The 26,053-nt window shown below is 46.1% G+C and overlaps 1 protein-coding gene across 1 annotated transcript in view; it reads left to right on the forward strand.

Annotated features, from left to right (window-relative positions):
* The first annotated feature begins 4,943 nt into the window (after window positions 1-4,943).
* Window positions 4,944-26,053, forward strand: part of MSN (moesin) — a 66,224-nt gene continuing 45,114 nt past the window's right edge. Inside the window, exon 1 of the mRNA XM_065901160.1 lies at window positions 4,944-5,092. Coding sequence (XP_065757232.1) covers window positions 5,081-5,092 — 12 coding nt within the window. The 5' untranslated portion in view covers window positions 4,944-5,080. The remainder of the gene's footprint in view (window positions 5,093-26,053) is intronic.

The raw sequence follows: 26,053 nt of genomic DNA on the forward strand, positions 1-26,053 counted from the left end.
CATACAAAGGACGGCACTAACAGCAAAACCACCAACAAACACAGAGCGGTTGGGAAGGAGAGCTCCTGGGGAGGAAGAAGGTGAGTACCCCTTGCAGAGCCTCACATAGAACCGGGCACCCAGCAGGTACCTGGTCACCGCTGGAGGCATGGTAGGATGAACAGATGGATAGTTTCCTTCTACGTGTATTGAGTTTGAATTGTGGGTTGTTCACAGAAGGAAGGGCCATGTGCTCAGCAGGCTGTTTTCTCTCTGGGCCCCATAGGCAGACCGGACACATAGGTGTGGTTGCTGGTCACTGGCTGCTGGGGGTAGGGCTGGGAGCTAGTGACTCCACTGGGAGACCCTCTCTGCAGGGCTAATTTCACATTCCAAGATGGCACTGGCTCAAGCTGAATTGATATTGGCTGGCTGGGGGAAGCTCTCAAAAAGCTTCCAGCCTTACTACTAAAAGGAAAAGCCAGAGAGAAACTCTCTTCCCTCTCACTGTGGTCCATTTGTAGGATTAATAATAAATATTCCCAGGCACTTTATATTGGCAAGATGCCATATTACCACTGTTTATTATTATTACACACCCACTCTCTCAAGCTGTCTAGTCTGACCACTGAGGTGCAGGGGTGATATGAATCTTAAAATCCATCTCCTTCCTCGGGTATGCCTGGTCACAGCTAGGGACTGAGAAGGTCACAGGTCAGGCTGGTGGAAAGAAGGTGGACCTTGGACTCACAGGACCGGGCCCCAAATCCCAGTCCCACCAACAACAAATTGTGTGACTTTTAGATAACTCCTTAGACCCTAAATTTCCTCATTTCTACCCTTAAAGGTTCTTGTTAGGTATTGAAATGGCCTCCCCCCTGCTCGGTACACGATAAGTGCCTCATTAATGTTACCTTCTCTTCTTTAAACCAAACCGTAGCTTTTGTTTCCAAGAAGTAGGCAGAAGATTGAGGATGGTTAAAAGCAAGACTTCTTTACTGCTGCAGTTTTTACTCTCAGCCATATTATGACAAGAGGACCTCTTACCTTTGGGGAGACAAGAGTATATCCTTCTGCTTATTTTCTTGTTTGTGTAAAGAGCACAGCTAGCCTAGTGCTTGGGCTGCTGATCCAGGGGAATTAAGAGAGAGAGAGAGAGAAGGACTCTGAGTGCATAGCCTTAAGCTTATGTTTGTCCTCACCTCTCTGTTAAATTTCTCTTCTATGAATGAAGGAGAAGAGCAACTTAGAGGCTTAGTTAATTCCTTACCCAAGCATCAGCCAAGAGCACTTGTGTGGAGTGAAGCAGAAGAGATCTAATTTAGATGTAAAGAAGGACTTTCTAACAATGATGAAAATGAAAAGCAGCCCTCAGAAAGTTCTGAGTGAAGGGGAACTTTTAACTGTTACCATCCAATGGATTGGGGAGGAATGCTTCTTTAGTCAAAGTATTCTTGGGATTCAGGACTGCACCCTACCTAGTTCCTCTCTGATATTGCCTCTCCTGCACTATTGTGTCCTCTGAAAGAGAAATACCATTTAGAATGCAGAAGCTTCTTTACTGCAGTGAGCTTATATCTTGAGTGGGAAGTGATTACAAGTCCAATCTCATTTCTCTCTTGAGCTTGGCATAGGCTTTCACATAAATCAGCCTTACTCAGTTCCTGCTTGCCATTTCCTTGACTCTGACATCCAGATGTGGGGCAGCTCTGGAACAGTCCCAGCCTCCGAGGAATCCTGAGCCTTTCCACTTGAACCCATGTATGGCCCTAAAGCACAGGTCAGATTTCTCCTTTTGTATCTCCCACCCCCTGATTCAGATCCCCCCCTCCACCCCAACTTCTTTGGACTCCAGCTTCAGAATGTCCTTGCACTGCCCCTCACCTAGCTTTACTGCTTGAAAAATAGTTGCCTGTTCCTCCTTGAACTTTGAATTCAGCTCTTCTAATAACCCAAGTGTCTGGGCTTCACTGGTGGTGCAGTGGTTGAGAATCTGCCTGCTAATGCAGGGGACACGGGTTCGAGCCCTGGTCTGGGAGGATCCCATGTGCCGCGGAGCAACTAGGCCCGTGAGCCACAACTACTGAGCCTGCGCGTCTGGAGCCTGTGCTCCACAACAAGAGAGGCCGTGATAGTGAGAGGCCCGCGCACTGCCATCAAGAGTGGCCCCTGCTTGCCACAACTAGAGAAAGCCCTCGCACAGAAACGAAGACCCAACACAGCAAAAATAAATAAATAAAATTAATAAAAGGCAGAATAGGTGATAGTGTGCCCCGAGCACACTATTAAAAACAAAAAACAAACAAACAAAAAACCCCCCAAGTATCTTCATACCTCTTACTTCCCTCACCCAGCCAACATATGTGGGGATGTTTAGCCCTTACTCCCATGTCTTCTCTCTACAAACACTGGCATAAACCTCATCATGTCTAAAGCTAAGTATTGGGATTACTCTGGCCCCAAGAAGATTGAGCTAACTCAGTTCACATGGGATCATGGTAGGGTGTGGGGTGGGTGAGGGAGATTAGTTCTGGCCATATAGGCATGAAGTATTTTACAAAGAGGTAAAAACAAAGGTGTGTTTCCCTGGCCATCTTGAAGAACAAGAGGGCACCTCAGCTACCTCTGCTCTGCTTTGGAGACATGGAGATATCAAATATGGGTCCCTCCTAGCCAGGAGGTTTCAAGTCTAACCTTCAAGCAATGTCCAGCTGCTTGACTATAATCACCATAACAAACTTCTGTCTGGTGAAGTGGTGGCAGCACTACTCCTCTGATTCTAGCCTTCAAAAATTCTTGCTTGTATTACAGAAACAGCTTAACTGAGCTCTTTGTCTTCTTTATTACCCCTGAATCCATTCTCCACACTAGTTGCCCGATCTTGAGTAAGTTCTTTCCTCTTTTGGATCCTCAGTTCCCTTGACCTGAATGGGGGCTAGACTAAACAGTCTCCTCCCATTTCCCCACCCTTCTCCCCAGGGGGCTAACCACCTCCTCTCTCAGCCCCTCTTTCCATCAACCTCCTTGCTTCCCTACCTTTTGACTTCCCTTCCCTCACTTGAACTCCTGTGTCTCTTTTCCCTTTTAATACTGTGTTCAGATGCTTGACACTCCCTAATCAGGTCTCTTATGTGTCTGTGTTTGGAGCAGGGGGTGTGTTGGCATGGGATGTGGGGAATGACACACAGGGGGTTTCCACTTTCCAGGATGGACAATGAAAGTTGGAGTTTCCAATCAATTTCTCCTCCCGCTTTAGGCACTTAGCCTAGTTCCAGGCCCCTGTGAGCTCTAGAATATGAATGAGGGAATCAGTGAGTTCCTTGAACTCCTGGGAGAAAAAGCCCATGACAATGTCAAGGAATGTGATTGATGCCATTGCTACCCATGCTGCTGAGGCTTTCTGGGGAGTGCTGCTCTTCCTTGGGTCAACTGCTCAGCTCCAGAAAATGGTCTGGGTAGGGAACTCTGTTTTCCCTAGCACATATCAATGGATTTTGACAGCACTGAGAGAAGCTGAGGCACATTGATGCATGGACCCTGTTGAGCTGGGAAAGCAGAGTAGTGAATAGGACTGCTGATTCCTGAGAGCAAATGCAAGGCCAGTTTTTATGCAACCCTGCTAGACTCATCTATTGTCCTAGGAAGTCTACTTCCTTTGTTATCCTTTTATAATGTCAGAGTGTGAAAGGACCTTGGAAGCCCAGGAGTTCAGCCCTTTCTTGTTACAGAAGGGGAAACTCAAGCCCAGAGAGGGGAAGGGACTTACCCAAGGCTACACAGTGATCAGAGAGTGAGTTAATGGCAAAGCTATGACTAAAATCCAGATGTCCCGACCATCCCTCTCAAATATCCTTTTCACTGCCCCAAGCTGGCTCATCATCCCTGAGGTATGTGTTACCCTACCTCACAAAGAATACTCAGACCATGCCTCCGCACAATTACCAGTGGATAGTAGAAAAAAGAACTATGGCCCGTCACTTTCAAACTAAAGCTCAGGCTTAACTAGATGACTGTTACAGTCTAGAACACCTCTATCCTGGGATTCTGTGACCTTGACAAGAAGCAGAAAGGGTGCTGGCAGACATATCTCAAAGGAGTGGACTGGGGGTGCATCTAACCTGGGGGAATTATCAGACAGTGAATCAGGTATCAGTGAATGTGTTGTGGGGGCTATAGGATCAGGATTTGAAGAAAGTGGAGACTGGGATTTGTAGGAAGGAAAGTGAATAGAGACAGATATGGGAAAAAGGAGCCCAATTCTGATAAAAATGAGGATTGAGCAAGGATGGGGTTGAAATATGATAGGAAAAGTGATATAGAATCCTACAGAAGAGAATCGATGAAGTGTTGGAGAAGCTGAGGCAGTTTAGCCAAGAGAAAAGAAGTTTCAGGGGGATATGGGATCTTCAGACTTCTGAGGAGTTAGGGACAGCAGAGGATTTGTGTTGTCTCAGGGAGCAGAGCTGAGATCCATAGGCGGAGCCACAGAGGAGTTCAAATACACACGGGAAGAACTTTCTGAGAGTCAGAGACGTCTTGAGTAGGAACGGAGAGTTTTGACAGGTAGTGAGCTCCCCATTAGTGGAAAGTTGCAGTCAGAGCTGTAAGCCTCTTTCCAGGGTGCGGCCTAGGGCCCAGCCCTACTTGGGGGTGGGGCCGAATGGCCCGGATGCTGAGGGCCAGGGGCCGTGAAGGGGGTGGGAGAGGGGCAGGGAGGCCCAGGTGAGGGGTGAGAGCCCCCACCGGGGCGCCCAGGCCCAGCCTGTCCCCCGAGTAGCTGGTGTGGCCAGGCAGGGCAGGGCAGGGCTGGGCTGGGCGGGGCGAGGCCCGCGGCCGGCTAGAAGGCGGGCGCGAGGGCGGGGAGCGGTGCGGAAGCCGGGCCACATAAAGGAGCGGGCGGTGCGACGGGGGCGGCTCTTTCCTGGGTGGGGTTTGTGAAGTCGTGGCCCGTTAGCAGGAAGCGGAGCAGTCGCCCCGACGCTGGCGAGAGACCCAGTCCGAACCCCCAGTCCCCGGAGTCCGAGCCGTGTGTACTGCGTTCTCAGCGCCGTCCGACAGCTCCCAGCCAAACTTCACCAACTCCGCCGCCTTTTCCGCCACCATGCCCAAGACGGTGAGTGCCGGGGATGGGCGCTTCCGACCCCGGGGGTTCTTGCGGACCCTCATAGCCCCTCGCCGATGGCCGGGAACTTGGGCGGCCGGGGACTTGGGCAGCCGCGCGTCCGCTCGCGATGCCGCGCCTTCCGCCGAGGCCAGGCGTGGGGAGGGGCGGCAGTGGAGTCCGGGTCTGGCGCGCCCTCGCGAGTAAAGGGGTCCAGGGATAGAAGTGTGGGCCGGGCGGGCCGGTTTCCTTCAAAGATTCTAGTTCCTTGTGTTTGGATTGCCACGGTAGGGAAGGCTTCCTTGGGGGCCCAAGGTCTCCTTTTACCCCTGACGGGCCCTGGGCGCAGGGGAGAGGACTCTGGTTCGGAGGAGGACACTTACCCCAGTCCAGGAATTGGCGCTTTTATGGGGCGAGGCTGCCACTGACCAGGAGGGGCCATGCGAACCGAGAAGCAAGGAGGAGGGTGGGAGCTGCTCAGGGCGGATCCCGTAACCCCACTCACCTTTCCCACAGCCTCCCCAGGCGGCTTCAGCTGTTTCCCACTAGGAGGGGAGGAGAGAGTTGTGGACATACTCATCGAGGCCGCTTGCTCTTAACCGGGAGCGCTAACACTTCACTAGGCACCAGTCTGAAGGGAGGCAAGAAGACTTTGCGGGCGGGGCGGGCTGGACGCGCGCGGTTTGGGGGCGGCTGGACGCGCGCGGTGGGGGGCGGGTCGGGGAGAAGAAGACTGGTTTCTTCCTCTTCTCCACTCGCCAAACCCCTGCCTTTCCCATTACTTACTGGCTCTCTATTTCCTCCTATTCACTCCGTACTATTCTGTGAGGTGTGGACTCTCCAGTGGGGCCACACCTTTCTAGGGTGGTGGTAGCTTCTAAGGATCTGGTCTCCACCCTACTGGCTGTTTTGAGAAGAGAAGAAGCCTCCTGGGAGTGGGGCCTAGGGGGGGGCCGGATGCCCAGGAGGGAGGGGGGAGGGGTGTGCCTGAATAATGAGCCCTGCTTGCTTTTGTGCAAGTCATGCCAAATGGCTGCTGAGGCTCTTCCCTTGCTCAGGAAAGCTGGGTGACCACCCTGGCTTGAGTCCCTTAGGCCAGGCAACTTGTTGCACTGGATTAGGCTATGCAGTTATCCCAGACCCCTCTCCCTAGGACTGCCTGAGCCTTGTAGAGCTGAGATAGTGACTAGTAGCCTTGAGAAGGACTGAGGGTCCCTGAAAGAGAGGAGTGGGGGGCCCAGTTCTTTTGGTGTGTGCTGAGCTTTAGTTGCCACATTGCTGTGTTCCAGCCTTACTGCGAAGTCATTGTTGCCTTTCCAGAACCTGTCCTTCAAAAACACCAAGTTTTCAACAAGTGTGTACTTCTACCATCTCTCTCTTTTCAGTTGCTAATGGTTTTATGACATGGGGCTTTTCCACACACCCCCCTCTACCGCCCCACATACACACAAAGTGAGACAGAATGGTTTTGAAAAGGGGGGAGGGCAGTCTCTGCTATCACAGAGGATTATAAAAATCCTTCCAGGAGCCTCTCTTTGGCTTTATCTCTCTGTGGTTGACTCTTTGACTCCTCTTCAGATGTGGCTTTGCCTAAATAGGTGGGTGGATCTCTGGGAATAGACTGTGCCCCACAACCGCTTTTCTTTAGTGACATGTCTCCTGTTCAATCCTGAGATATCTCTCATTTACGTGCAACTTAATGGGCCTGGAAATTATTTCAAAGTTATCTAAACCATCCTATCTCAGTCAAAAGTGGCAAAGAAGACAGCATGGTGATCTTTTTCCTGCTGTGGAGAGATTGGAGTATGAGCTGTTTGAGGTCAGGCCTAGGGTACTGAAAGTACTTGAATACTGAAAGTAGTTTTATACAGATTGAAACTTGAATCGTGTTGGAAGGAGAGGGCTGAATTTTGATAGACTGGCAGATTTGGAGAATTTCCTATGCTGTTTGGCTCAAGGAATTGTGGTGCTCCAAGGACAATGGTGCTTCAAGGACAAAGGACGACCCTGCCTGAAAAAGTCTCAGCATTACACCCCCTACCTGACTCTTAATCTCCCTCCCCACCATGTTGCGATGGTTACGAAATTCCTGAGCCCACCTGGGCAATGGGACCTGTCCCAAGTAAGGAATGGTCAACTTTTAGGAGAAACAACTATATCATGCCTGTTAAGACCATAGAATCTTAACCTGAAAGGGATCTCAGACACTATCTAGTATCTCTCTCTCTCTCAACTAATGAGGATATTTAGGCCTAACAGGAAAGGACTTACCACCTAAGGGCACATGGTGACAGAACCAAGATCGGGGTCTGTGCTTTTTGATGCTCATTCCATTGACCCTCTATTCTAACTCAGTGAAGGATTTTTGAAGTTGAGCCCCCTCTCTTGCTCAAAGCAAATTGGCCCCTATTCTCAGGACTTCTGGTCCTCAGATAAAAGGAAGTGGATGATTTGGGCAAAGTAACCAAGGTTGGCATTTGTGTGGTCTCCTGGTGAGAGTTTGAGGTGTCACAAAGTGCCTCATGTTACTTTTCTTATTCCTTATCCCAATGCTGAGGCATCCAGGGGCACACTCTAGTTCACTGCATACCAGCTAGTAACTTTAATGAAGAGAAAAAATTCCTTATTCTCTATTCCTTCTAAACTAGTGTGCTTTAAGCTATTTCTGGAGTATGACAGATAGGGAAGGTAGTGGAAAAATCAAATCCATTCATTCATATGAACGATATCTACAGTCTGTCTAGGGTTAGTTTCACTTTTACAGCCAATTTTCTCCATTAGTCACCCAGCTACCTTTAAATCTGTTAAAACATGCCCCTCTACACGCCCATCCCCCCAACCAGTTCTTGGATTCTGTGCTTCTACTTGCCAGTTTCCTGAGTCTGCTTTAGTAGCCAGAATGAAGAAGTTTATTAACTACTGTCTATACTTTGTGATGATGATAAGACAGTTGTAAAACAAAAAAAGTTTTTTTTCCCCTCCCCACCCTCTTTAGCTTTTTTAGATCACAAAGTCTTTGGGACTCTTGGATTCCCTAAAACGTGATGGTTTTGAATTTTCAAGGTGTTCTTGAGTTTTTGGTTTACTAGAGTCGAAAAGGCTCTTCACAATTGTCAAGTCCAATTGTTCTCATTGTATAGATGGCGAAACTGAGACCCACAGATAGGAGGGACTGACCTAGAATGATGCAGCAAATCAGTAGTGAAGCTAGGATTTGAATCTGGGACTTAGTTAGAGGATCAGTCTTCGTAAAACCTCTTCAGTTTGCTGAGTTTTTAGCTCTAGCTCAACAGGTCAGGGGAAAGGTGATCAAATGGTCATTGATGGGACCATCCATGTGAGCAGATGTAAGGAGTCCAGCTCCTTGAAGTATCTGAAGGCTTCTGGGTCTGCATTCAGCTAAACTTTAACAGGGGCTGTGTGGACTGTTTATTCTCCTGCCATTCCTAGCATTACTTGAGCCACTCGAGTGGCACTAAAGTGGTACTTGCTGAATAGGAGGCAGAATATCAGTCTCTTAACCCTTCCCTGCCTGTAGACTTCAGGGGTGGACAAAGGATCAGGAATGGAGGTTATGTGAGAGAGACTACTCTTTGGATCCTGCATTTGTCCACTTCTTCGGTTCTCCAGTTCACTTGGCCCTCTGTGAAAGTTTAGATGATAGAGCAGGAACCATCTTGGGGATTTCCTTTAGGCTTCTCCTTGAATAGCTCTCTGGGAAGAGAGGGGCTAGTGTGGCAAGAGAGCCTTTGTGGGACCCTCGAAGGTACCAACTAATCTATACTCTATATAAGACTTGGAGAAGGGAAGGTTGCTCTATGAGTGGGTGACAGAGATGGTATTGATCACAAGTCTGCTAACTCTTCATTATTATCTAGCTGCCTGTAACAATAGCTTGTTTTAAGGGTGTTCTTTTTTTAAACTTTTAAAAAAATTTTCTTTAGTTTTGGCTGTGTTGGGTCTTCGTTGCTGCATGCAGGCTTTCTCTAGTTATGGCGAGCGGGGGCTATTCTTCGTTGCCGTGTGCAGGCTTCTTATTGTGGGGTCTTCTCTTGTTACAGAGCACAGGCTCTAGGCTCATGGGCTTTAGTAGTTGTGGTGCGTGGGCCCAGTAGTTGTGGCTCACGGGCTCTAGAGTGCAGGCTCAGTAGTTGTGGCCCATGGGCTTAGTTGCTCCGCGGCATGTGGGATCTTCCCGGACCAGGGATGGAAGCCGTGCCCCCTACATTGGCAGGCGGACTACCAACCACTGTGCCACCAGGGAAGCCCTTGAGGGTATTCTTCTTACTTTTCTCTTCCTTCCTTCTCTCAGGAGATTGCTTTACTGAATGGTGGAGCTGGAAGGGACATTTAGAGGTCATCTGGTCTATTTCTCTGACTCCAATTCCAATTCTGTCTAGAGGGATGAGATGAGTTGACAGCTACATTTATTCTGAAATCTTTTCTAAGTGTTACTTGGCAACAGGATATCTAGGTCCCTTTGTAGTTTCCTGGGAATCCCCATCACTGGAATTTCAAAACTCAAGGTCCCCAGAAGGGAGAATATCTGTCTACCAACACTACTAGGATTGGGTCTTTCACAGCTAGTGTTGCTGAAAATTGGCATCATTACAGGTTGGGAACAGTCTGTTTCTGATCTTTCAAAGATAGAACTGAGTTTATCATGTATATCTTTCCTAACTCATGATATTTTCTCCCTGCTACCTCACTCTACTCTTCTTCCCCCGAAGAAAAAACAGTACAAAGGTGATCTCTTTTGGGGAAGTCTGTTGGTCAAGTGAAGGAGGTGGTCTTGTCGTGACTGACTGGTTTTGCTGTTCATTCCTCCTCCTATTTTTTTTTTTAAAGGAAGACTATTTTTTTTTGCTGTACGCGGGCCTCTCACTGCTGCGGCCTCTCCCGCTGCGGAACACAGGCTCTGGATGCGCAGGCTCAGCCGCTCCGCGGCATGTGGGACCCTCCCGGACCAGGGCACGAACCCTTGTCCCCCGCATCGGCAGGCAGACTCCCAACCACTGCGCCACCAGGGAAGCCCCCCTCCTCCTATTTAATGCTTGATAGAGCTGAAAAACTTTTCAATTTCAGGTTCTGATTTGTGGTGTAGGAGCAGTCACTTGGAGGGTTAGCTCAGGACTCCATTGATTTGGTAGGTGGGTGTTGGGAAACGGCAGGTAACACTGACCTGATAATTTTTCTTCTCTTTCCATGTAAGAAGAACATCTTCCCTGTCCTCAGTAAAGTGATCTAAATGAAGTGGGCCTTTAGGCAAGGTCTTTCTTCAGGCCCTCAGTCTCTCCAGCTTGTCATGAGAGAACTGTACTAGTAATAGATACATTCTAGGGACCCTTCCAGTACTGATGTTCTTGAAAGCCTTGATGGTACAACCTCAAGCCTCCCATTGGTACGTCTATTCCTTCAGACATCCTTTCCTTAACATTTGAGTGCCTTCTTTGTACCAGGCAGTGTGCTAGGCTATGCTGAGAATACAAAGTTCAACAGCACTTGCTAAAATGTATCTTCTTGTCTCCCTACACCTCTGGAGTGCTGTTTCTTCCTGGGTACTGGGTTCAGAATAGAGAGTTTCTAGCTTGGGAATTGGTTTTTCTCATTAGTAGCTCTGACACGAACACTGGCATGAGTGTTCTTGGCCGTTTCCTCTTGGGGCTACGGACTATGGCCTATGTCTGTGGGCTATGTCTGAGGAACAAGAAGGAAACCAACTGAGACTATATTGTGAAGGCTGTGGGTTGACTGAAGAGCCTCAGACAAACACTCAGAAAACCTCCTGGGTTTCCCCCCATTTCTTCTCCTTGCCTGTCGCTGAGAGGCCAGGAAGCTACTGAGTTATATTTCAAGTTTACTTTTAACCTGTGTGGTAGTTAGATATACTGGTAGACAGTGAGGAGCTGGTGGGCATAAACCGACCTCCTAAGGTATCTATCACCAATGAGCTGAAGGCTGGCTGTTGTGGGGTGCAGCATTTCAAATGCATCTGTATTTACAATGACCAAGAGCTTCCTTAGCCTTAAGCTTCCCTTTTAGCTGATTGTTCTGAGTGGTCTGGGTTTCTCACAGGAGTGTTGAATCACAGAGCAAAGGAGCTGGCCTTAAACTTTGTAGTTTAAGTTTAGTTTATATTTTAGATGGGGATACCAAAGCCCAAGAAACAGAAGTAATTAGAATGAACTGGTAATAAGGCTATGACTAAAATCCAACTTGCTTGGTCCCAGATTAGGGGAGGAATTTTGAATGTCTGCCTTTTAAATGGCACTTGATGCAGTGTGCTCAGTGTTTTCGCCCTTTGCGCTGTGGGTGACTTGACCATAGTGTTAAAATGGTCCTGGGAAGAGCAGTGGTTCTGAGTATGTAGAGCTCATCTCAAAGGTTACTTTGTATGGAGATAATTGAGATGGTTCAGGCTCTGACCTTGCTTTTGGGATTCTTTGTAGCACTTCCCAGGAAGGTAAGTGTTTTGCTTTGGCTGTAAAGTGTGGTGGAAAGTAGATATGTGCACTGAAGGGAGGTAAGGAGAGGAGACTAGCTATGTTTTCCTGCTTGAGGCTAGACTTCACAGCTTTAAGAGTCTTTATTTAAATATATATATGTATATATTTTTATTTATTTATTGGCTGTGTCGGCTCTTAGTTGCGGCATGCGGGATCTTCTGTTGCAGCACATGAGCTCTTCGTTGCAGAGTGTGGGCTTCTCTCTAGTTGTGGCACACAGGCTCCAGAGTGCGCAGGCTCAGTAGTTGCGGTGTGCGGGCTTAGTTGCCCTGCAACATGTTGCATCTTAATTCCCCGACCAGGGATCAAATACACGTTCCCTGCATTGGAAGGCGGATTTGTAACCACTGGACCACCAGGGACGTCCCAGTAAGAGTCTTTATTGAGTAGAGTTATTTCTTTCCCATATTCATACCTGGAAAGGTTAGCCAGCTTGTTCAGGATCACATGAAGTTGGTAACAGGTTTTTTTTTTATGATAGCTATGATTATCCTTACCAATTAATTAATTAATTAATTTATGGCTGTGTTGGGTCTTTGTTGCTGTGCGCGGGCTTTCTCTAGTTGCGGCGAGCGGGGACTACTCTTCATTGCGGTGCGTGGGCTTCTCATTGTGGTGGCTTCTCTTGTTGCGGAGCACGGGCTCTAGGCACATGGGCTTCGTTAGTTGTGGCATGCGTGCTCAGTAGTTGTGGCTCATGGGCTCTAGAGTGCAGCCTCAGTAGTTGTGGTGCACGGGCTTAGTTGCTCCACGGCATGTGCGATCTTCCCGGACCAGGGCTCGAACCCGTGTGCCCTGCATTGGCAGGTGGATTCTTAACCACTGCACCACCAGGGAAGTCCCTCGGTAACAGTTTTGAAAGGAGAACTTGGCTTTCCTGATTCCCAAGTTAGTGATCTCTCACTGGACTTGCCTGACTTGGAAGGATGATTCTTTTCATCCATGGGACACAGACGTCCAGAGAATTGGCTCTGTGGTGATTACATTAACAATATGGCCACAGTGGAGTTCCCCTAAATAGCTTCTGCTGTAGCAAGTTTCAGTCAGCGGGTGACTCACTTCTTCTGGGGCCTGAAAATGACTTTTTTCTCTTCCTGCCTGCCCCTCACCCAAGTTCCCCACTTTCTCTTTGCCATTTAAAATTTTGAGCTCTGACCTCTTTGTATTCTGACTCAGTGCTCCAGCTTGTCTTGTTCCTTGAGCTAGGTGAATATTATGGTACTTTCTTCCACTTTGGCGACACTATTTTCTGCTTTGCAACCATTTGAATACAGACTGGAGTGTCCTGGCCTCAACCCTCACTACTCACCTTTAGGTTTTGTAGGCCAAGGCTGATGAAGGTAGCTAGCCAAAAAAAGGACTTTTTAGGCCTTTATAGAAAGGGAACATAGAGTACTGGTGAAAAGCACGAACTCTAGAGCCAGACTGCTTGGATTCAAATCCCAGCTCTGTGACCAACTAGTTTTGTAGCCTTGGGCAAGTTACTTAACTTATGTGCTTCATTTTCCTCAACTGTAAAGTGAAGATAATGGTAGTACCTATCTCGTAGGGTTGTTGTAAGGATTAAACAGGGCAATTCCTATAAAGTGCTTAGAACTGTGCCTAGCATCTATCTAATCAGTGCTATGCAAATGTTAGTTATTATTATTTATGGAACTACTATGTGCCCAACCCTGTGCTAGGTAGGATGGTAAGAATGAAGGCAGGCAGCTGCATTCTCACTGTTATTTGAGTGGTTACTAGGTACTATTTACTATAAGGGATACAAATAAATTAATGGAGGATACAATTGCTGCCTTCATAGATCTCCTATTTAACTGGAGATTTAGGGCTAACTCACTTAAAAACAGTTTGACAAAAGTGTGTACATGACATTTTCTATAGATTTTGAGAAGAAGGGAGTTTATTGGGGCATGAACAGGGCCTTAGAGGATGTGTACACTTGGGGGCAGTGGCTTTTCTGGGTGGGACAGTGATGTAGTTTTGGTATGTGGGTGTAAACCAAGTGGCCCTTTGCCAGTGTTCTCTTGAAAATGAGTTTGTCTGAAATGAAGGAAGGCTTGATGTGCTGATTGTTTGAAGGGATTGTGGATTGTACAAGCCACAGAGTACATGTCAGCATAGACCAAGTTGCTTTTTATAGGGTCAGTTGGAGCCAACAGTCCTGTCTCAACTGGCAAACCCCCTCTGAAGGGGTCTGTTGGGGGAGACTCTACCTTGGGTTTTCCAGAATCCGGTGAATTAACTAAAACAAATTTTGTTGTCTTTGTTGCCCAAGTGGGTATGTGAGCAGCTCCTTCCTTCATGTTTCCATGTGAGCTAAACCAAGGAATAGAGCTTAGTGATTACTCTCTTTAGGTCAGCAGCCTAAAACCAGCTTTTAGTTCTCTCAGTGGCTTTGCTATGACATAGGTATTTGAGAAAGGATGTAAATGAGGGGAGGATTTCTTCGTGTGTGATTGTGATAGGTTGAAGAGTGTGGAATTTTCTGGCCAGGACCCAGCTGGAGCATCTGGGCCTTAAACTTGAAGAAAGAACTTTTGGGTAACTTTCAAAGCACAGCTCTTCAGCTGTGCCTGATGACAGAACCAGATTTGATGCTCCTTTCAGTGGGCTTGTTGTGGCATAAGGTAAGTGTTGAGTTAGCTCCTAGGCCACTGGTATGGTGACCTACCACTGTGTTTGCTTAGTAGTAATGCTTTGCCAGGTAACTCCTGTGATAGGTGACTTCAAAGGTTGAAGTTTCTTCCTGTCCCTGGGGACCGTTCTATGTGGGAATTTGGTAGATATTTTGTGTGGGCAGGGTATCAATCCGGGTCTAATGAGAGAAAAGTTGAGATGTGGGCATTTGGTCATACGTAACAAAGTATAATCCTGAGAAATCCTTTCCTGGATATTTATTTGGCAGATAGGAGGGGGAATAAGGCATACCTATCGGGCTTGGTCAGCATTTCCTTCCCTATCTTTAGTCCTGGCCTCCCTTAAATACCTGGGAAAGGTCAAGGCTCGTTTTTCTCCACTGAAGTATATTTAGATAAGGTTCCTGATCTTACTGTTTTGGTCTAATCTGCCCCTCACCCCTCCCACACCCCTGTCCTTTTTCAGAAATCTCAGCCTGAAGGTTAGATGAAGTATACCAAGAGTATTCCTATATACCTGTTGTATACCTGTTGTAATCTTTAACTGGGGTTGACTAAACTGTGGTATGCAGTTGGAGGGTGGGGGTCAAGGTAATAGCCAATTTGGTTGTCTTTAGTTAAGGTGTACAAATCTTTGCTATCTTCAAGGGTTTTAAGTGAGCCAAACGTCTCTCCAATTATCCTTGCAGATATTCCTGGGAGATTGACTAACCCATAGAAGTTCCCTTGTTGAGAGCAAAAGTAACTTAACATTTTATGTTTGAATTTTTCTTTTCTCTAACTTGAAAATACCAACAATATCAGAAATATATAACTGGAGTAGAGCCCTTTTCCTCAGGTTCCTTACTCTTCTTGGCACCTGGGCCTTGGCCAATCTAGCATATGCTTGGTGAGGACATCTGCCACTTTGCTTCAGGGTTATACTACACCCCTCTGCTGGTACTTGGAGAGGTGCTCCAGCAGGACCTGAAGAGGGCCTGGGGAAAATTTAGCCTTAGTTGCCTTTCTTTCTACCATAGCCTGGGCATTTTCCTAAGGTTGGGAGTTTGCCGCCTGGCCTTAGGCCAGTTGCCAGAGGAAACCAATGACTAAAGGCTTCCTCCCTGCGACGTCAGCTTCTGGAACCTTTCCTGATGATTCCTTACCAGTCAAGTATGCCTTATTTGGCTATATTTTCCCCCCTCAAATGCCTTTGCCACCTCAACTAGTGCCTTGTTCTTCTTTGGTACAGGGAACACCTTCCTCATGTTTACATAGTGCCATCTGCAAACTTTTATTTTCTCCTTCTTTGGGTTTTGTTTGGAGCAGGAGGTGAGGCTCTTTGTTGGGGCCAGGGTGGGGGCCAGTGAGAAAGGAGAGAGGAAGATGAGAGAGCTTTGGAATGACTGTGATTTCTCCACCCTGCTTTCTTATCTCTCATTGCCCTCCTTACTCTGCCTGGTCACCTCCCTGTAGCTTCTTACTTAGATCTCTGATAGCCTAAGAGTAGTCTTGCTCAGCCTGGAAAGGCTCAGAGTGTGGGGGTGGGGTGGGGCGCGGTTGGGCTCTCAGCATCTGAAATTACTCCTTTGGAGTAAGTAAAGCCTTCCAGTTGCTGAGTTCTTTAAGTGTGCCTTTCGTTTGCCTAGGCTTCTCAATTGACTTTCCTGAGCCGGCTGCTTCCAGCGTCCCTCTGCCTCTTATCTCCAGTACTGAGCTGTCTAGCCCTAGCTTAGAAGAGCTTAGCTTTTGACACAGCTTGGAGCACTTGTCTGGAATTTTTTTTTAAATGCTTTTGAGTAGAAATGGTACAACAAAAAGAATAACAGACCGAATCAGGATATTTGGTTTTTAGTCTCTGCCTGTGTGACCTTGGGCAGGTCACTTTTATGGGCCTTAGTTTTCATATCTGTAAAATGAGAACATTGGCTTTTTCTGACATTCTGATTATTTGTGCCTAGTCTTTAAGAAGATAGTAAGAGGTTCTTGGAAAGAGTGTAACAGAACAGAGAACAGTGACTATTTGGAGAAGTTGCTCTTTCCTCTTTAGAATGGTATTGGGAGTGTCATTTCCCCCCCAGCTATCAAAGTGTAAGTAGCCCTCTCTATTTCAGTGAGTTCTCCTTAGGCATGTTAGATCCACCTACCACAGAGCTTGCCATGGGTATCCTGGCTTGGAGAGACAACTGTTAACTGAGTGCCTTGGGGGTGGGGCCTTTGAGTTCAGCCTGCAGAGTAAAGTTGCTGGCTATTTTGGGTCATTGGTGACTCCCGGAAGAATAGAAGACCCTTGAATTGGTCATTGTTCCAGTAGGGAAGGAGAAGACCAAGAAACAAACCAAAACTGAAATGCAAATGAGATTTGACTTCCTCTACTCCCTTCCCCCACAACATCCCTCTCCTTAGGGTTATGAAATTGCTTTTGGCTGAGTCTTACATTGCTAAGCTCCCCTTCCCCTTCTTCTGTCAGAGTCACCAGTGCCTTTGTTGCCCTTGGATCAGGAGAGCTAGGTGATGTGGTCTTGGATGGAGCGAAGGGGAGAAATTTCTAGTGAGGGAGATTGCCATAGGCCTAGTGTTCAGCCTTCAACTTATCCTGCATTTTGTGAATATGGCTTCCTGTGGTGTTAGACCTGTAGATGAAAGGGGAGGGATTTCTGAATTTCCCATGAGGGAGTGATAGGCTGATGAGGCATAAGCTAGTTCCTGGAGATGGTGTGCCCTTGGCTGGATCTGTTTTCACCCTTCTTCTTCCTCCTCACCGACATTTTGTACAAGGATCCCCGGCTGTATATCAACCACCTAGGAGTTGGCCATGAACGTGATCTTCACCTGCCCTGAGCCTCCTGGAGTGAGGGCAAGATAGAAGTCTTCTTGGCGTCTGTCTTCTTTCCTTTGGGAATAAGTTCTTAGGGAAGTTTAATCAGAGAAGACTTAGTTGGGTAAAGCTGGACAATGCTTTTGGGTGGAAGATTCTTCTCCAGCATTGAGCTGGAACGGCCTCTGGACCATGCAGGAACTTGCTGCTTGGAGTAGCCACCTTGCTGGCAGCCTTTCCTTCCTAGGGGCCTCACATGTGTTGTTAAGGATTCCAGTCACAGTTGGTAGATTAGAAATGCTGTTGGTGAGGGAGAGTAGGGAAACCGGTAGAGGAGAGAGAAGGGGAGAAGGAAAGAGGAGTCAAATAGAAGAAGAGTGGTTATTTTTATACTTCTCCTTTTTATAAAACCCAACATGGCATATGACAGAGTTTAGAAAATAGAGGGAGACATCTTCCATAAGTCCACCATTTTAACATAGCAGTTATTGTTTATGTGTATTTCTCATCACATCTCATATATGTACCTTAGTTTTCCATGGTATAATCGTATTGTACATAAAAAAATCTTACTTCTTTATCCCTATTTAACATATCACTAAAAACTTAGGTAAATGCTATTTAGTTTTTAAAAATGAACATTTTAATGCCTTTACAAAATTCCGTCCAATGACTATGTCATAATTTACTAACCATTCCCCTTTTGCCGGTCATTTAGATTACTCCCAGCATTTGCCAGTATTTATAACACTGCAGTGAATGTGAACAAGAGAAAATCTAAACCCCTTAGCATGGTATATATGGAGAGCCCTTTGATACCAGGCTCCATCCTAGCTCTCTCTCCAGACTCAGGTCCCACTTGGCCCCACATGTACGCTATGCTGTAGCTTTGTGGGATTAAGTTTCCCCAAGTAAGCCATACCGCTTATGTCTTTCAGCTTTAGCATATGTTTCTTCTTTCAACTTGAAATGTCAAGTGTCTCTTCCTCCCCTCCCCTCACTCCATGACACCTCCACTGGATTCTTTCTTTAGTACTCCCAGGTAGTATTAGTTGTACTATCTTCTGTGTGCCCACTGTACCTTGTAAGAATTTCTGTTATGATACTTACCATGTGGTATTGAAGCCACCTGGGCTCCCATGCTTTCCCCTTTAGTAAACTTGTGGATTTGAAAGTTTCTAACTCCTCCTGCTTCAAGAAGGGGCTGTTGTGGAGATGGTTAGGGATGGGCAGGCCTTTGAAGAGTGCATAGTCAGTGACAGACATGGAGAAGGGGAAGCAGCAGTAATGTATGCAAGGGATCCAACAGTGTTGGATGAGCACCTGGTAGGACATACTAGGTACTGATAATAGAGAAAATACACGTTGGAGAAGGGAAGATGCATTAGCATCTATAGGGTGGAGAGCCCTGAGAGAGAGTCTTGCTGGCCTTGACACACCAGAATAGACTTCTCAAACCATTCCAGATCTCGATTTCCCATCTGTAAAATGGAAAGGGTAATAGCACCCTACTTCTTAGGGTTATGGTGAAGATTCGGGCACTAATGCACCTGGAAGTGCTCTGTGAGGTGTGGGGCACAGGGGAGGGAGGGTAGGTCCATGACACCCCATAATTTTTGTTCCAGTTGGCCTTTTAAAGTTCTGCTCTATGTGTGTTGCTCATCAAGCTTCTGAGCCCATAACGTCAGATGCTAGAGTTTCCCCGAGCAAGCATTCCCATAGGTGTGCCACAACCTGATGCTTTTAGTGGGAGGTATGCAGGGAAGTCCCTATCTCCCCACTTACCTGGGCAGCATGGCTCCAACTGGCCCCAGTACAGCCCTACTAAAAAATGGCCACAAGTGGTCGGGGAGGGAGGTACCACCTTCTCTTCAGCTCTTTAGCAACAAATGAGTGGTACTAGAGTAGAGGGTTTCCTAATGTCTCTTCAGCTGGAGGTGGAAGTATTTATAGAAGCTTCAGTGAAACTGGGCACCTTTCAGGCCTTCTGGCCTCAAACCAGCCATGTACTGTTAGAAGGACAGGACTCTGTGTCTGTCACTGACTACATGCTCTTCAAAGGTCTGCCCATCCCACCTGTCTTGGGCAAATAGCTCATGGGGAACATTCAGGGTCTTTGGATAGAGATTCTCCTCCATCTAGTGTGACTTTTATTTTCTCCACATACTACCCATGGCTTCTTGCTGCTGTCCTGGCCATTTGAAAACCCCGAATCCACCCCAGAATTTTATGTTTTATAAAAGAAGCAAATTACCTGAATCTATGGAAGATCTTTGTCAACTATAAAACACAACAAGGTGAAGAGACTTGCTCAAGGTCATGTAGAGAGTCTGGGGCAGAAGCCAAGACTCTCAGGAGTGTGTTGTTTTCATTCTATCAGCTTAGCCCACTGAGGATGTAAGCTTCTTGAGAACAGGGACAGTTTCCCATTTTATCCCCAGTACCTAGCACAGTGCTTGACATAGAGGAGGTGCTCGACAAATATTTGTTGAATAAATACATTAATAGCTACTATTGTCAAGTTGGAATTGTCTTGCACAGACTCCTTTGGCTAGGTCTACTAGAAAGCCAAACAACAATTTCAGGGACCCACTGGAAATTACCTAATGTGGACCCAGCTGGGCCCTGGCAGAGTGGAGCTAAGTAGTGCCAAGAAATGGGGAGGAGTTTTCCCTCTTGTGCGCCTTGAAGAACCTGTTTACCTGTGTGTGAGTGACCAGCTTGTTCATAGCTAATTTCCATTCCCTTTTCCCATGTCTTCACACAATGCAGTAGTGTTCACAGCAAGGGAGAATATTCAAATCAAAGTTTTTAGTGGATTTTAACAGGTAGCCGTGCAAGCATTTCTATCTGCGTTTGTGAAGCAACCCAGAGTTTGGCCCTAGAGTACAAAGTTGAAGCATTACCCAGCTTTTAAAATTTACTTTTTTTGTATGTGTGCTGCTCATTGTGGCATGGCCAGCATTGCAGGACTGCATTGTGTAATCTAATCCTGAGAGGTTTGTACTCCCAAGGTTTAAGGATTGAGTTGGCTCCTCTGCTTAGAGATGGGTAGGGCCAGAGAAGGACAGCAGGGAAATGCTGTAGATCATCATGTTGGGGCACCCAGCAGCTGTGTTCTGCTGTTGCTGCTGTTGTCACCACCACTGCCACCACCATCACCCAGGCTGCCTTAGGTCCCAGACTGCATATCTTTGCAGAATTCGGCCTGTTTTAGTCAAGGTAGGCTAATCTGGGGAGCAATAGGAGGTATTCTTCCTCCCACACATTCCCTTGAGAGAGGGGTGTGGCCAGCATTTGGGAGGTATAGGTTTAGGCTTACTAGATAGGGTTGGGTGGCCTAAAATAGCAAGAGCCTCTGAAGGTTATCTGGTCTTTAAAGGACTTTTTCCATCTGTTCTTATAGTGCTGAGCTAGACACCGTACGAAGAATAGAAACAGACATAGTCTGTGCTTTTTGGTAGGGCAGACTTAAATAAAACCAGACTTTATTTATTTTACAATTTTTGATTTGTGTTTTTTCATTGTGAAACTAATACGTATTTGCTGTGAGAAATAAAACAACACTGAAAAATACAAAATCCCCTGTTTTCTGCCCTGACTCTATTCTCCAGAGAGAACCAACATTTATGTGACCTAGTTAGTTATATGAACTTAGACTCCTTTTTAAATGCATTTATACACATATAACTTTAAATACACACATAATATAAATCCATACTGTTCTGCAACTTGTTTTTTTAAACTTACTATGTGGTGGCCATCTTTTCATATCAAATCAGATTTTAACATCTATATGGGCTCATTAATAATCAAATTATCAAGTGGGTGGAACACTTAAAAGCACTTAAAAGTGTTTCACAAATGAAAAGGGCTCATATTCTTCATTGAATGGAAAATAAAGAGAACATTGTAAGGGCTTGCCTGCCTGAGAGAGAAGGCTTTCTGGAGAAGGAGGGAGTTGTGGACCCTTCTGTTGGGATGAAGGATAGGATGATGAAAGCTGTTCCCCTTTTCAAGCTCAGTAGGCCCCACATTTAGAGATTGCTGTGATTTCACCCATGCCTAAGTGATCTGAGTGGAGTGATTTGTGGTAGGGTAAACCACTTTTCTGTGCTTAATGTGGCCCTCTCCCTCTTCTGTGGTTTTGCCAGTTTGGGATAGTTTGATTCCAAACAGTACCTGACTGAGAACCCTGTTCCTCAGAAGACCTCTGGCTGCTATAGCTATCTGAGGTTGAGGAAAGAAGCTGTGTTTTTTGTTGGTGTGCACATGCCTTTCCAGTCTTCCCCAGAGAAGAGCAGTGAAGCTGGATTAGAATCCCCTCACCCCATACTTACCAGGGATCTTGTCCAAGTGGCAGAAAAGTGGAATTTTGCAGAGTGCTCAGCTATAGCTGAGGCATCCTGTTGAAGAGCTGAGAAAGATAGTGTTTTTTGAAATACAAATAAATACAGTTGACCCTTGAACAATAGGGAGGTCATAGGCTCCCCACCACCACCGTGTTCTGCCAGTCGAAATGGCATATAACTTTACAGTTGGCCTTCCATATCCCTGGTTCGACATCCGCATATTCAACCAACCAACCACAGATTCAGCCAACTGCAGATTGTGTGGTACTGTGGTATGTTTTTATTGAAAAATACTCGCTTATAAGTGGACCAGCACAGTTGAAAGCCATGTTGTTCAAGGGTCAGCTGTACACAGTATATTAAAAAAAATCTAGCCCAGTGGCCACTCCTACTCTTAGAAGCTTGTTAGATTGAGGGTACTGATCGAAGCCAGGACAGGCAAGGAGAAGCAGGATTACCAGAAATGCAGGCTCTCTTCTGCTCACTCATGGCATGCCCCACCCTTCTCTTGTCTTCTTAGTTCCCAGACTTTCACGGTGGGTGGAGCAGAGCTTATGCTTGCCCAGCCTTTAATCCTAGAGCCTCTGCCGCCAGAGGTTGACCTTGATTAGGCCAGGCCTACTACAGGCCACTGCAGGCATTATTCTTTCCCCTTTAGACAAACAGGAAGCTGCCTGCAAATTGAGTGATTGGAGCTTTCTGAATCCTTGTGGGGCAGGGAGAGCAAGGTTCTGAGGTCAGACTCTAAAAAGGGCAAGGGAATGACATTTTAAAGAATTCCTTGCACTACTTGAGAAGGCTTGGATCCAAAGTATCTTCAGGAATTTATTGTAGGTCAGGCTTGTAGGAAGATATGTGTTTCAACACATATTAGCTGTGTGACCTTTTGGAAGTTCCTTAACCTCCCATTCTTCATCGGTAAAGTGGGGATGATAATCCTCAGTGCTGGTGGGAAACTTGGATAAGAATACATTAAAAAGCCCTCGAATGTTAGTTCTATAGAAAATCAAGCATATAGGATTCAGGTGCTCAGAGAAGTGTAAATCATATTTTCTCACCCTCTGTTGACAAAAGCAGTAAAATGTGTTCAGTGGATGAAAGGCTTTCACCTCACCATTAAGAATGGTTATGATCCTTAAAAGGGTAAGCCTCAGTTATCAGGAAAAGTTCACTTCTGTGGAACAGATCATTTATAGACCATTTGGGACGAATGATGCATTGAAATATAATTGGCTCTCAACTATCCATAACAAAACATTCTTCTCCTAGCTATGTGTGGACTGCCTGTCTTAAGCCATATGAGCCCAGGGAATGCAAACTCCCTTGGCTCTTCTGATAGTCCAAACAAGACATAGTTAGTTACATAAATATTTCCAAAAAAAAAACTCGAAGTGAAGTGGTTAGATTGCTACTGCTGAGTTATCCACAGGGTATTATTCTTACATTGATGTGGATAACTCACCTTAACCAAAAGAATAATGGTGAACTTTGGCTTCTGGAGCAAGGAAAATGATGGGCTTCTACTTCGCAGATCATTTATGCCCTCTGTGACCATCCCTCCAGCCTATGAACTCAGGCAGGTGTGACAAATTTATAAGACTGGGATTGGGAGAGAGGCAACCATTCAAAGGATGGAGCTAGGAAAGACCATGTGTGAGATTGCCCTATATGGACTGTTATTCCAGGGAGGATTGGAACAGTTCTCAATCCCGCCCCCCCCTGCTGGGATCTAGCCTTTGTCAGAAAGAGACAAGACTGAAGAAATCTTGAAAGAACTACTAGAGACCTCTCTGGGCAAGTTCCGCTGGAACCTCTAGCTGTTGAGCAGCCCAGAAAAGGGAATTTTTTGGTTAGGAATCTGGGAGGGAGTTATAAGTTTAGAGGGTAGCTGCCTGTTGTCCAAGTAGTTCCCTGTTTAAAATGGCCCTGTCAGATGTGAATTGAAGGAATCCCTTTATAGGTTGGCTGGCATTGCCCAGCAATTATTTTTCAGTGTTCCTAGCTGTACTCACCCATGTCTGGACCAAAAAAAACGTCCCCAACACAAATACTGATAATCTTTACATTTGTGATATGCATTGTAGTTGTCAAAACCCTTTTTACCACTATTATTATTATGTCATTTGATATTCATTAACTCTCTCCAGTTGGCAGGTTAGGAATTATTTTTTTTAACATCTTTATTGGAGTATAATTGCTTTACAATGGTGTGTTAGTTTCTGCTTTACAACAAAATGAATCAGTTATATATATACATATGTTCCCATATCTCTTCCCTCTTGCATCTCCCTCGCTCCCACCCTCCCTATCCCACCCCTCCAGGCAGTCACAAAGCACTGAGCTGATCTCCCTGTGCTATGCGGCTGCTACCCACTAGCTATCTACCTTACGTTTGGCAGTGTATATATGTCCATGCCTCTCTCTTGCTTTGTCACAGCTTACCCTTCCCCCTCCCCATATCCTCAAGTCCATGCTCTAGTAGGTCTGTGTCTTTATTCCTGTCTTACCCCTAGGTTCTTCATGACATTTTTTTCCCTTAAATTCCATATATATGTGTTAGCATACCTCCAAAATTTATAAGCAGCTCATGCAGCTCAATAACAAAAAAACAAACAACCCAATCCAAAAATGCGCAGAAGACCTAAATAGACATTTCTCCAAAGAAGATACACAGACTGCCAACAAACACATGAAAGAATGCTCAACTTCATTAATCATTAGAGAAATGCAAATGAAAACTACAATGAGATATCATCTCACACCAGTCAGAATGGCTATCATCCAAAAATCTACAAACAATAAATGCTGGAGAGGGTGTGGAGAAAAGGGAACCCTATTGCACTGTTGGTGGTAATGTAAATTGATACAGCCACTGTAGAGAACAGTATGGAGGTTCCTTAAAAAACTACAAATAGAAATACCATATGACCCAGCAATCCCACTACTGGGCATATACCCTGAGAAAACCATAATTCAAAAAGAGTCATGTACCAAAATGTTCATTGCAGCTCTATTTACAATAGCCCGGGGGTGGAAACAACCTAAGTGCCCATCATCGGATGAATGGATAAAGAAGATGTGGCACATATATATAATGGAATATTTACTCAGCCATAAAAAGAAATGAAATTGAGCTATTTGTAATGAGGTGGATAGACCTAGAGTCTGTCATACAGAGTGAAGTAAGTCAGAAAGAGAGAGACAAATACCATATGCTAACACATATATATGGAATTTAAGGTTAGGAATTACTACCCCCGCTTTTTCATATGGGGAAACTGAGGCTCAGAGAGGTTAAGTGACTGCAGAAATCACTCAGCTAATGGATAAGGAGCACAAGAGTTCAGTGGGAAACATTAGACTTTGGTTTTAGACTTTGCATGGGGTAGGGGGTGTAGAAAGGGGAGATGAGTGTTGTTTCATAAAGGCCTGGACTTAAGCTCTAGTCATGATTAGGCCAGAGTTTTGAGACTAGAAAAGAAGTTTCAGCTTTAAACATCAGGTCCTTCCCCTGTTCTAATAGTTGCTCAACATCCCTTTAGTCTCTCCTAAAAGATCATGAGTGAAGAATAAAGTTTAGAGAGAATTGTAGTAGTTGGGATCTGTGTGTGGATGTCCACCTGTCATGTTTGTGTTCTGCTTGCTTGGGGCCTGGCCTGACACTTGTTTTGTATCTGGCTTCGTATGTTACCCTTCTTGCTAATGTCAGACCACTGCCTTCAAGGCTAGTTGAGCTTTCCACCTGGTTGGGCCAATAACTTACTTGGCTTTACCTTGCTCTTAGACACATAGATGTTGCTTGTTAGGAAGTGAGAATTGTTTGGGGATTGCTTCAGCCTAGCTAATGTAGAGTCTTGTTTGGACCTTGGTTGGAGCGTTAGTGGAAGAGGTACTGGGGAATTGTGGAAAGAGCACTCTTCTGGAGTTGGAGAGCTGGAGTTTAGTCTGAGCTCTGCTGCTAGCTTCCCAGGGCAGTCTTGACCAGGCCCTTGCCCCTTTTGGGACCACAGTCTGTTCTACGAGGAGTTGGTTTGGCTAATCTCTGAGCGCCATTCCTGCTCCTCAAGTCTGTGATTTATTCAGAGATGTTACATTCCCTCAACAATGGAGGCTGGTCTGCCCCACCTTGGGTTAGGGGGATTGTGGCACACATCTCAGAAATGTTCTCATTCTGTGGGATACTGGGCCAAAAGGCAACTCTGCCAGCTCTGAGAGGTTGGGAGTGATCAGCTACACCTGGCCTTAGAGGAGAACCCTTCATAGAAAGGCCTTGGAAATGTTATGCAGCATAATTGGGTAGACGGTTGGGCAGGCAAGGGTGGCAAGAGTCAGACCTGGCCTGATCTGGGTAAGGAAGGAAGAGGTGCTCTGGAAAGGTAGTACTTGGGCAGCCCCCCAGAAACAGGCAATAGAATGGCATCATGAGGTGTAGACAGTTTAGTGTAGTCTCTGGCCAGATAGTTCCTGGTCACAAGTAGTTGGTAAGCCCTCAGGAATGTGACACTGTCACTAAGCAGTGTGTCACTAGAGCAGTCAAAGGCTGTGGAAGCAGGAGGAACAGCTCTCCCTTGTCACCATTCCCATTGTGTAGAGTGTGAGGTCCTTAAAGTTGGGCCATGGAGACCAGATGTGGCAATGGAGAAACCCAGTTTGTAATGGCAGATAAGCCTGGTCTTTTA

This window comes from Phocoena phocoena, chromosome X (genome assembly GCF_963924675.1).
Source record: "Phocoena phocoena chromosome X, mPhoPho1.1, whole genome shotgun sequence".
Lineage (NCBI taxonomy): Eukaryota > Metazoa > Chordata > Mammalia > Artiodactyla > Phocoenidae > Phocoena > Phocoena phocoena.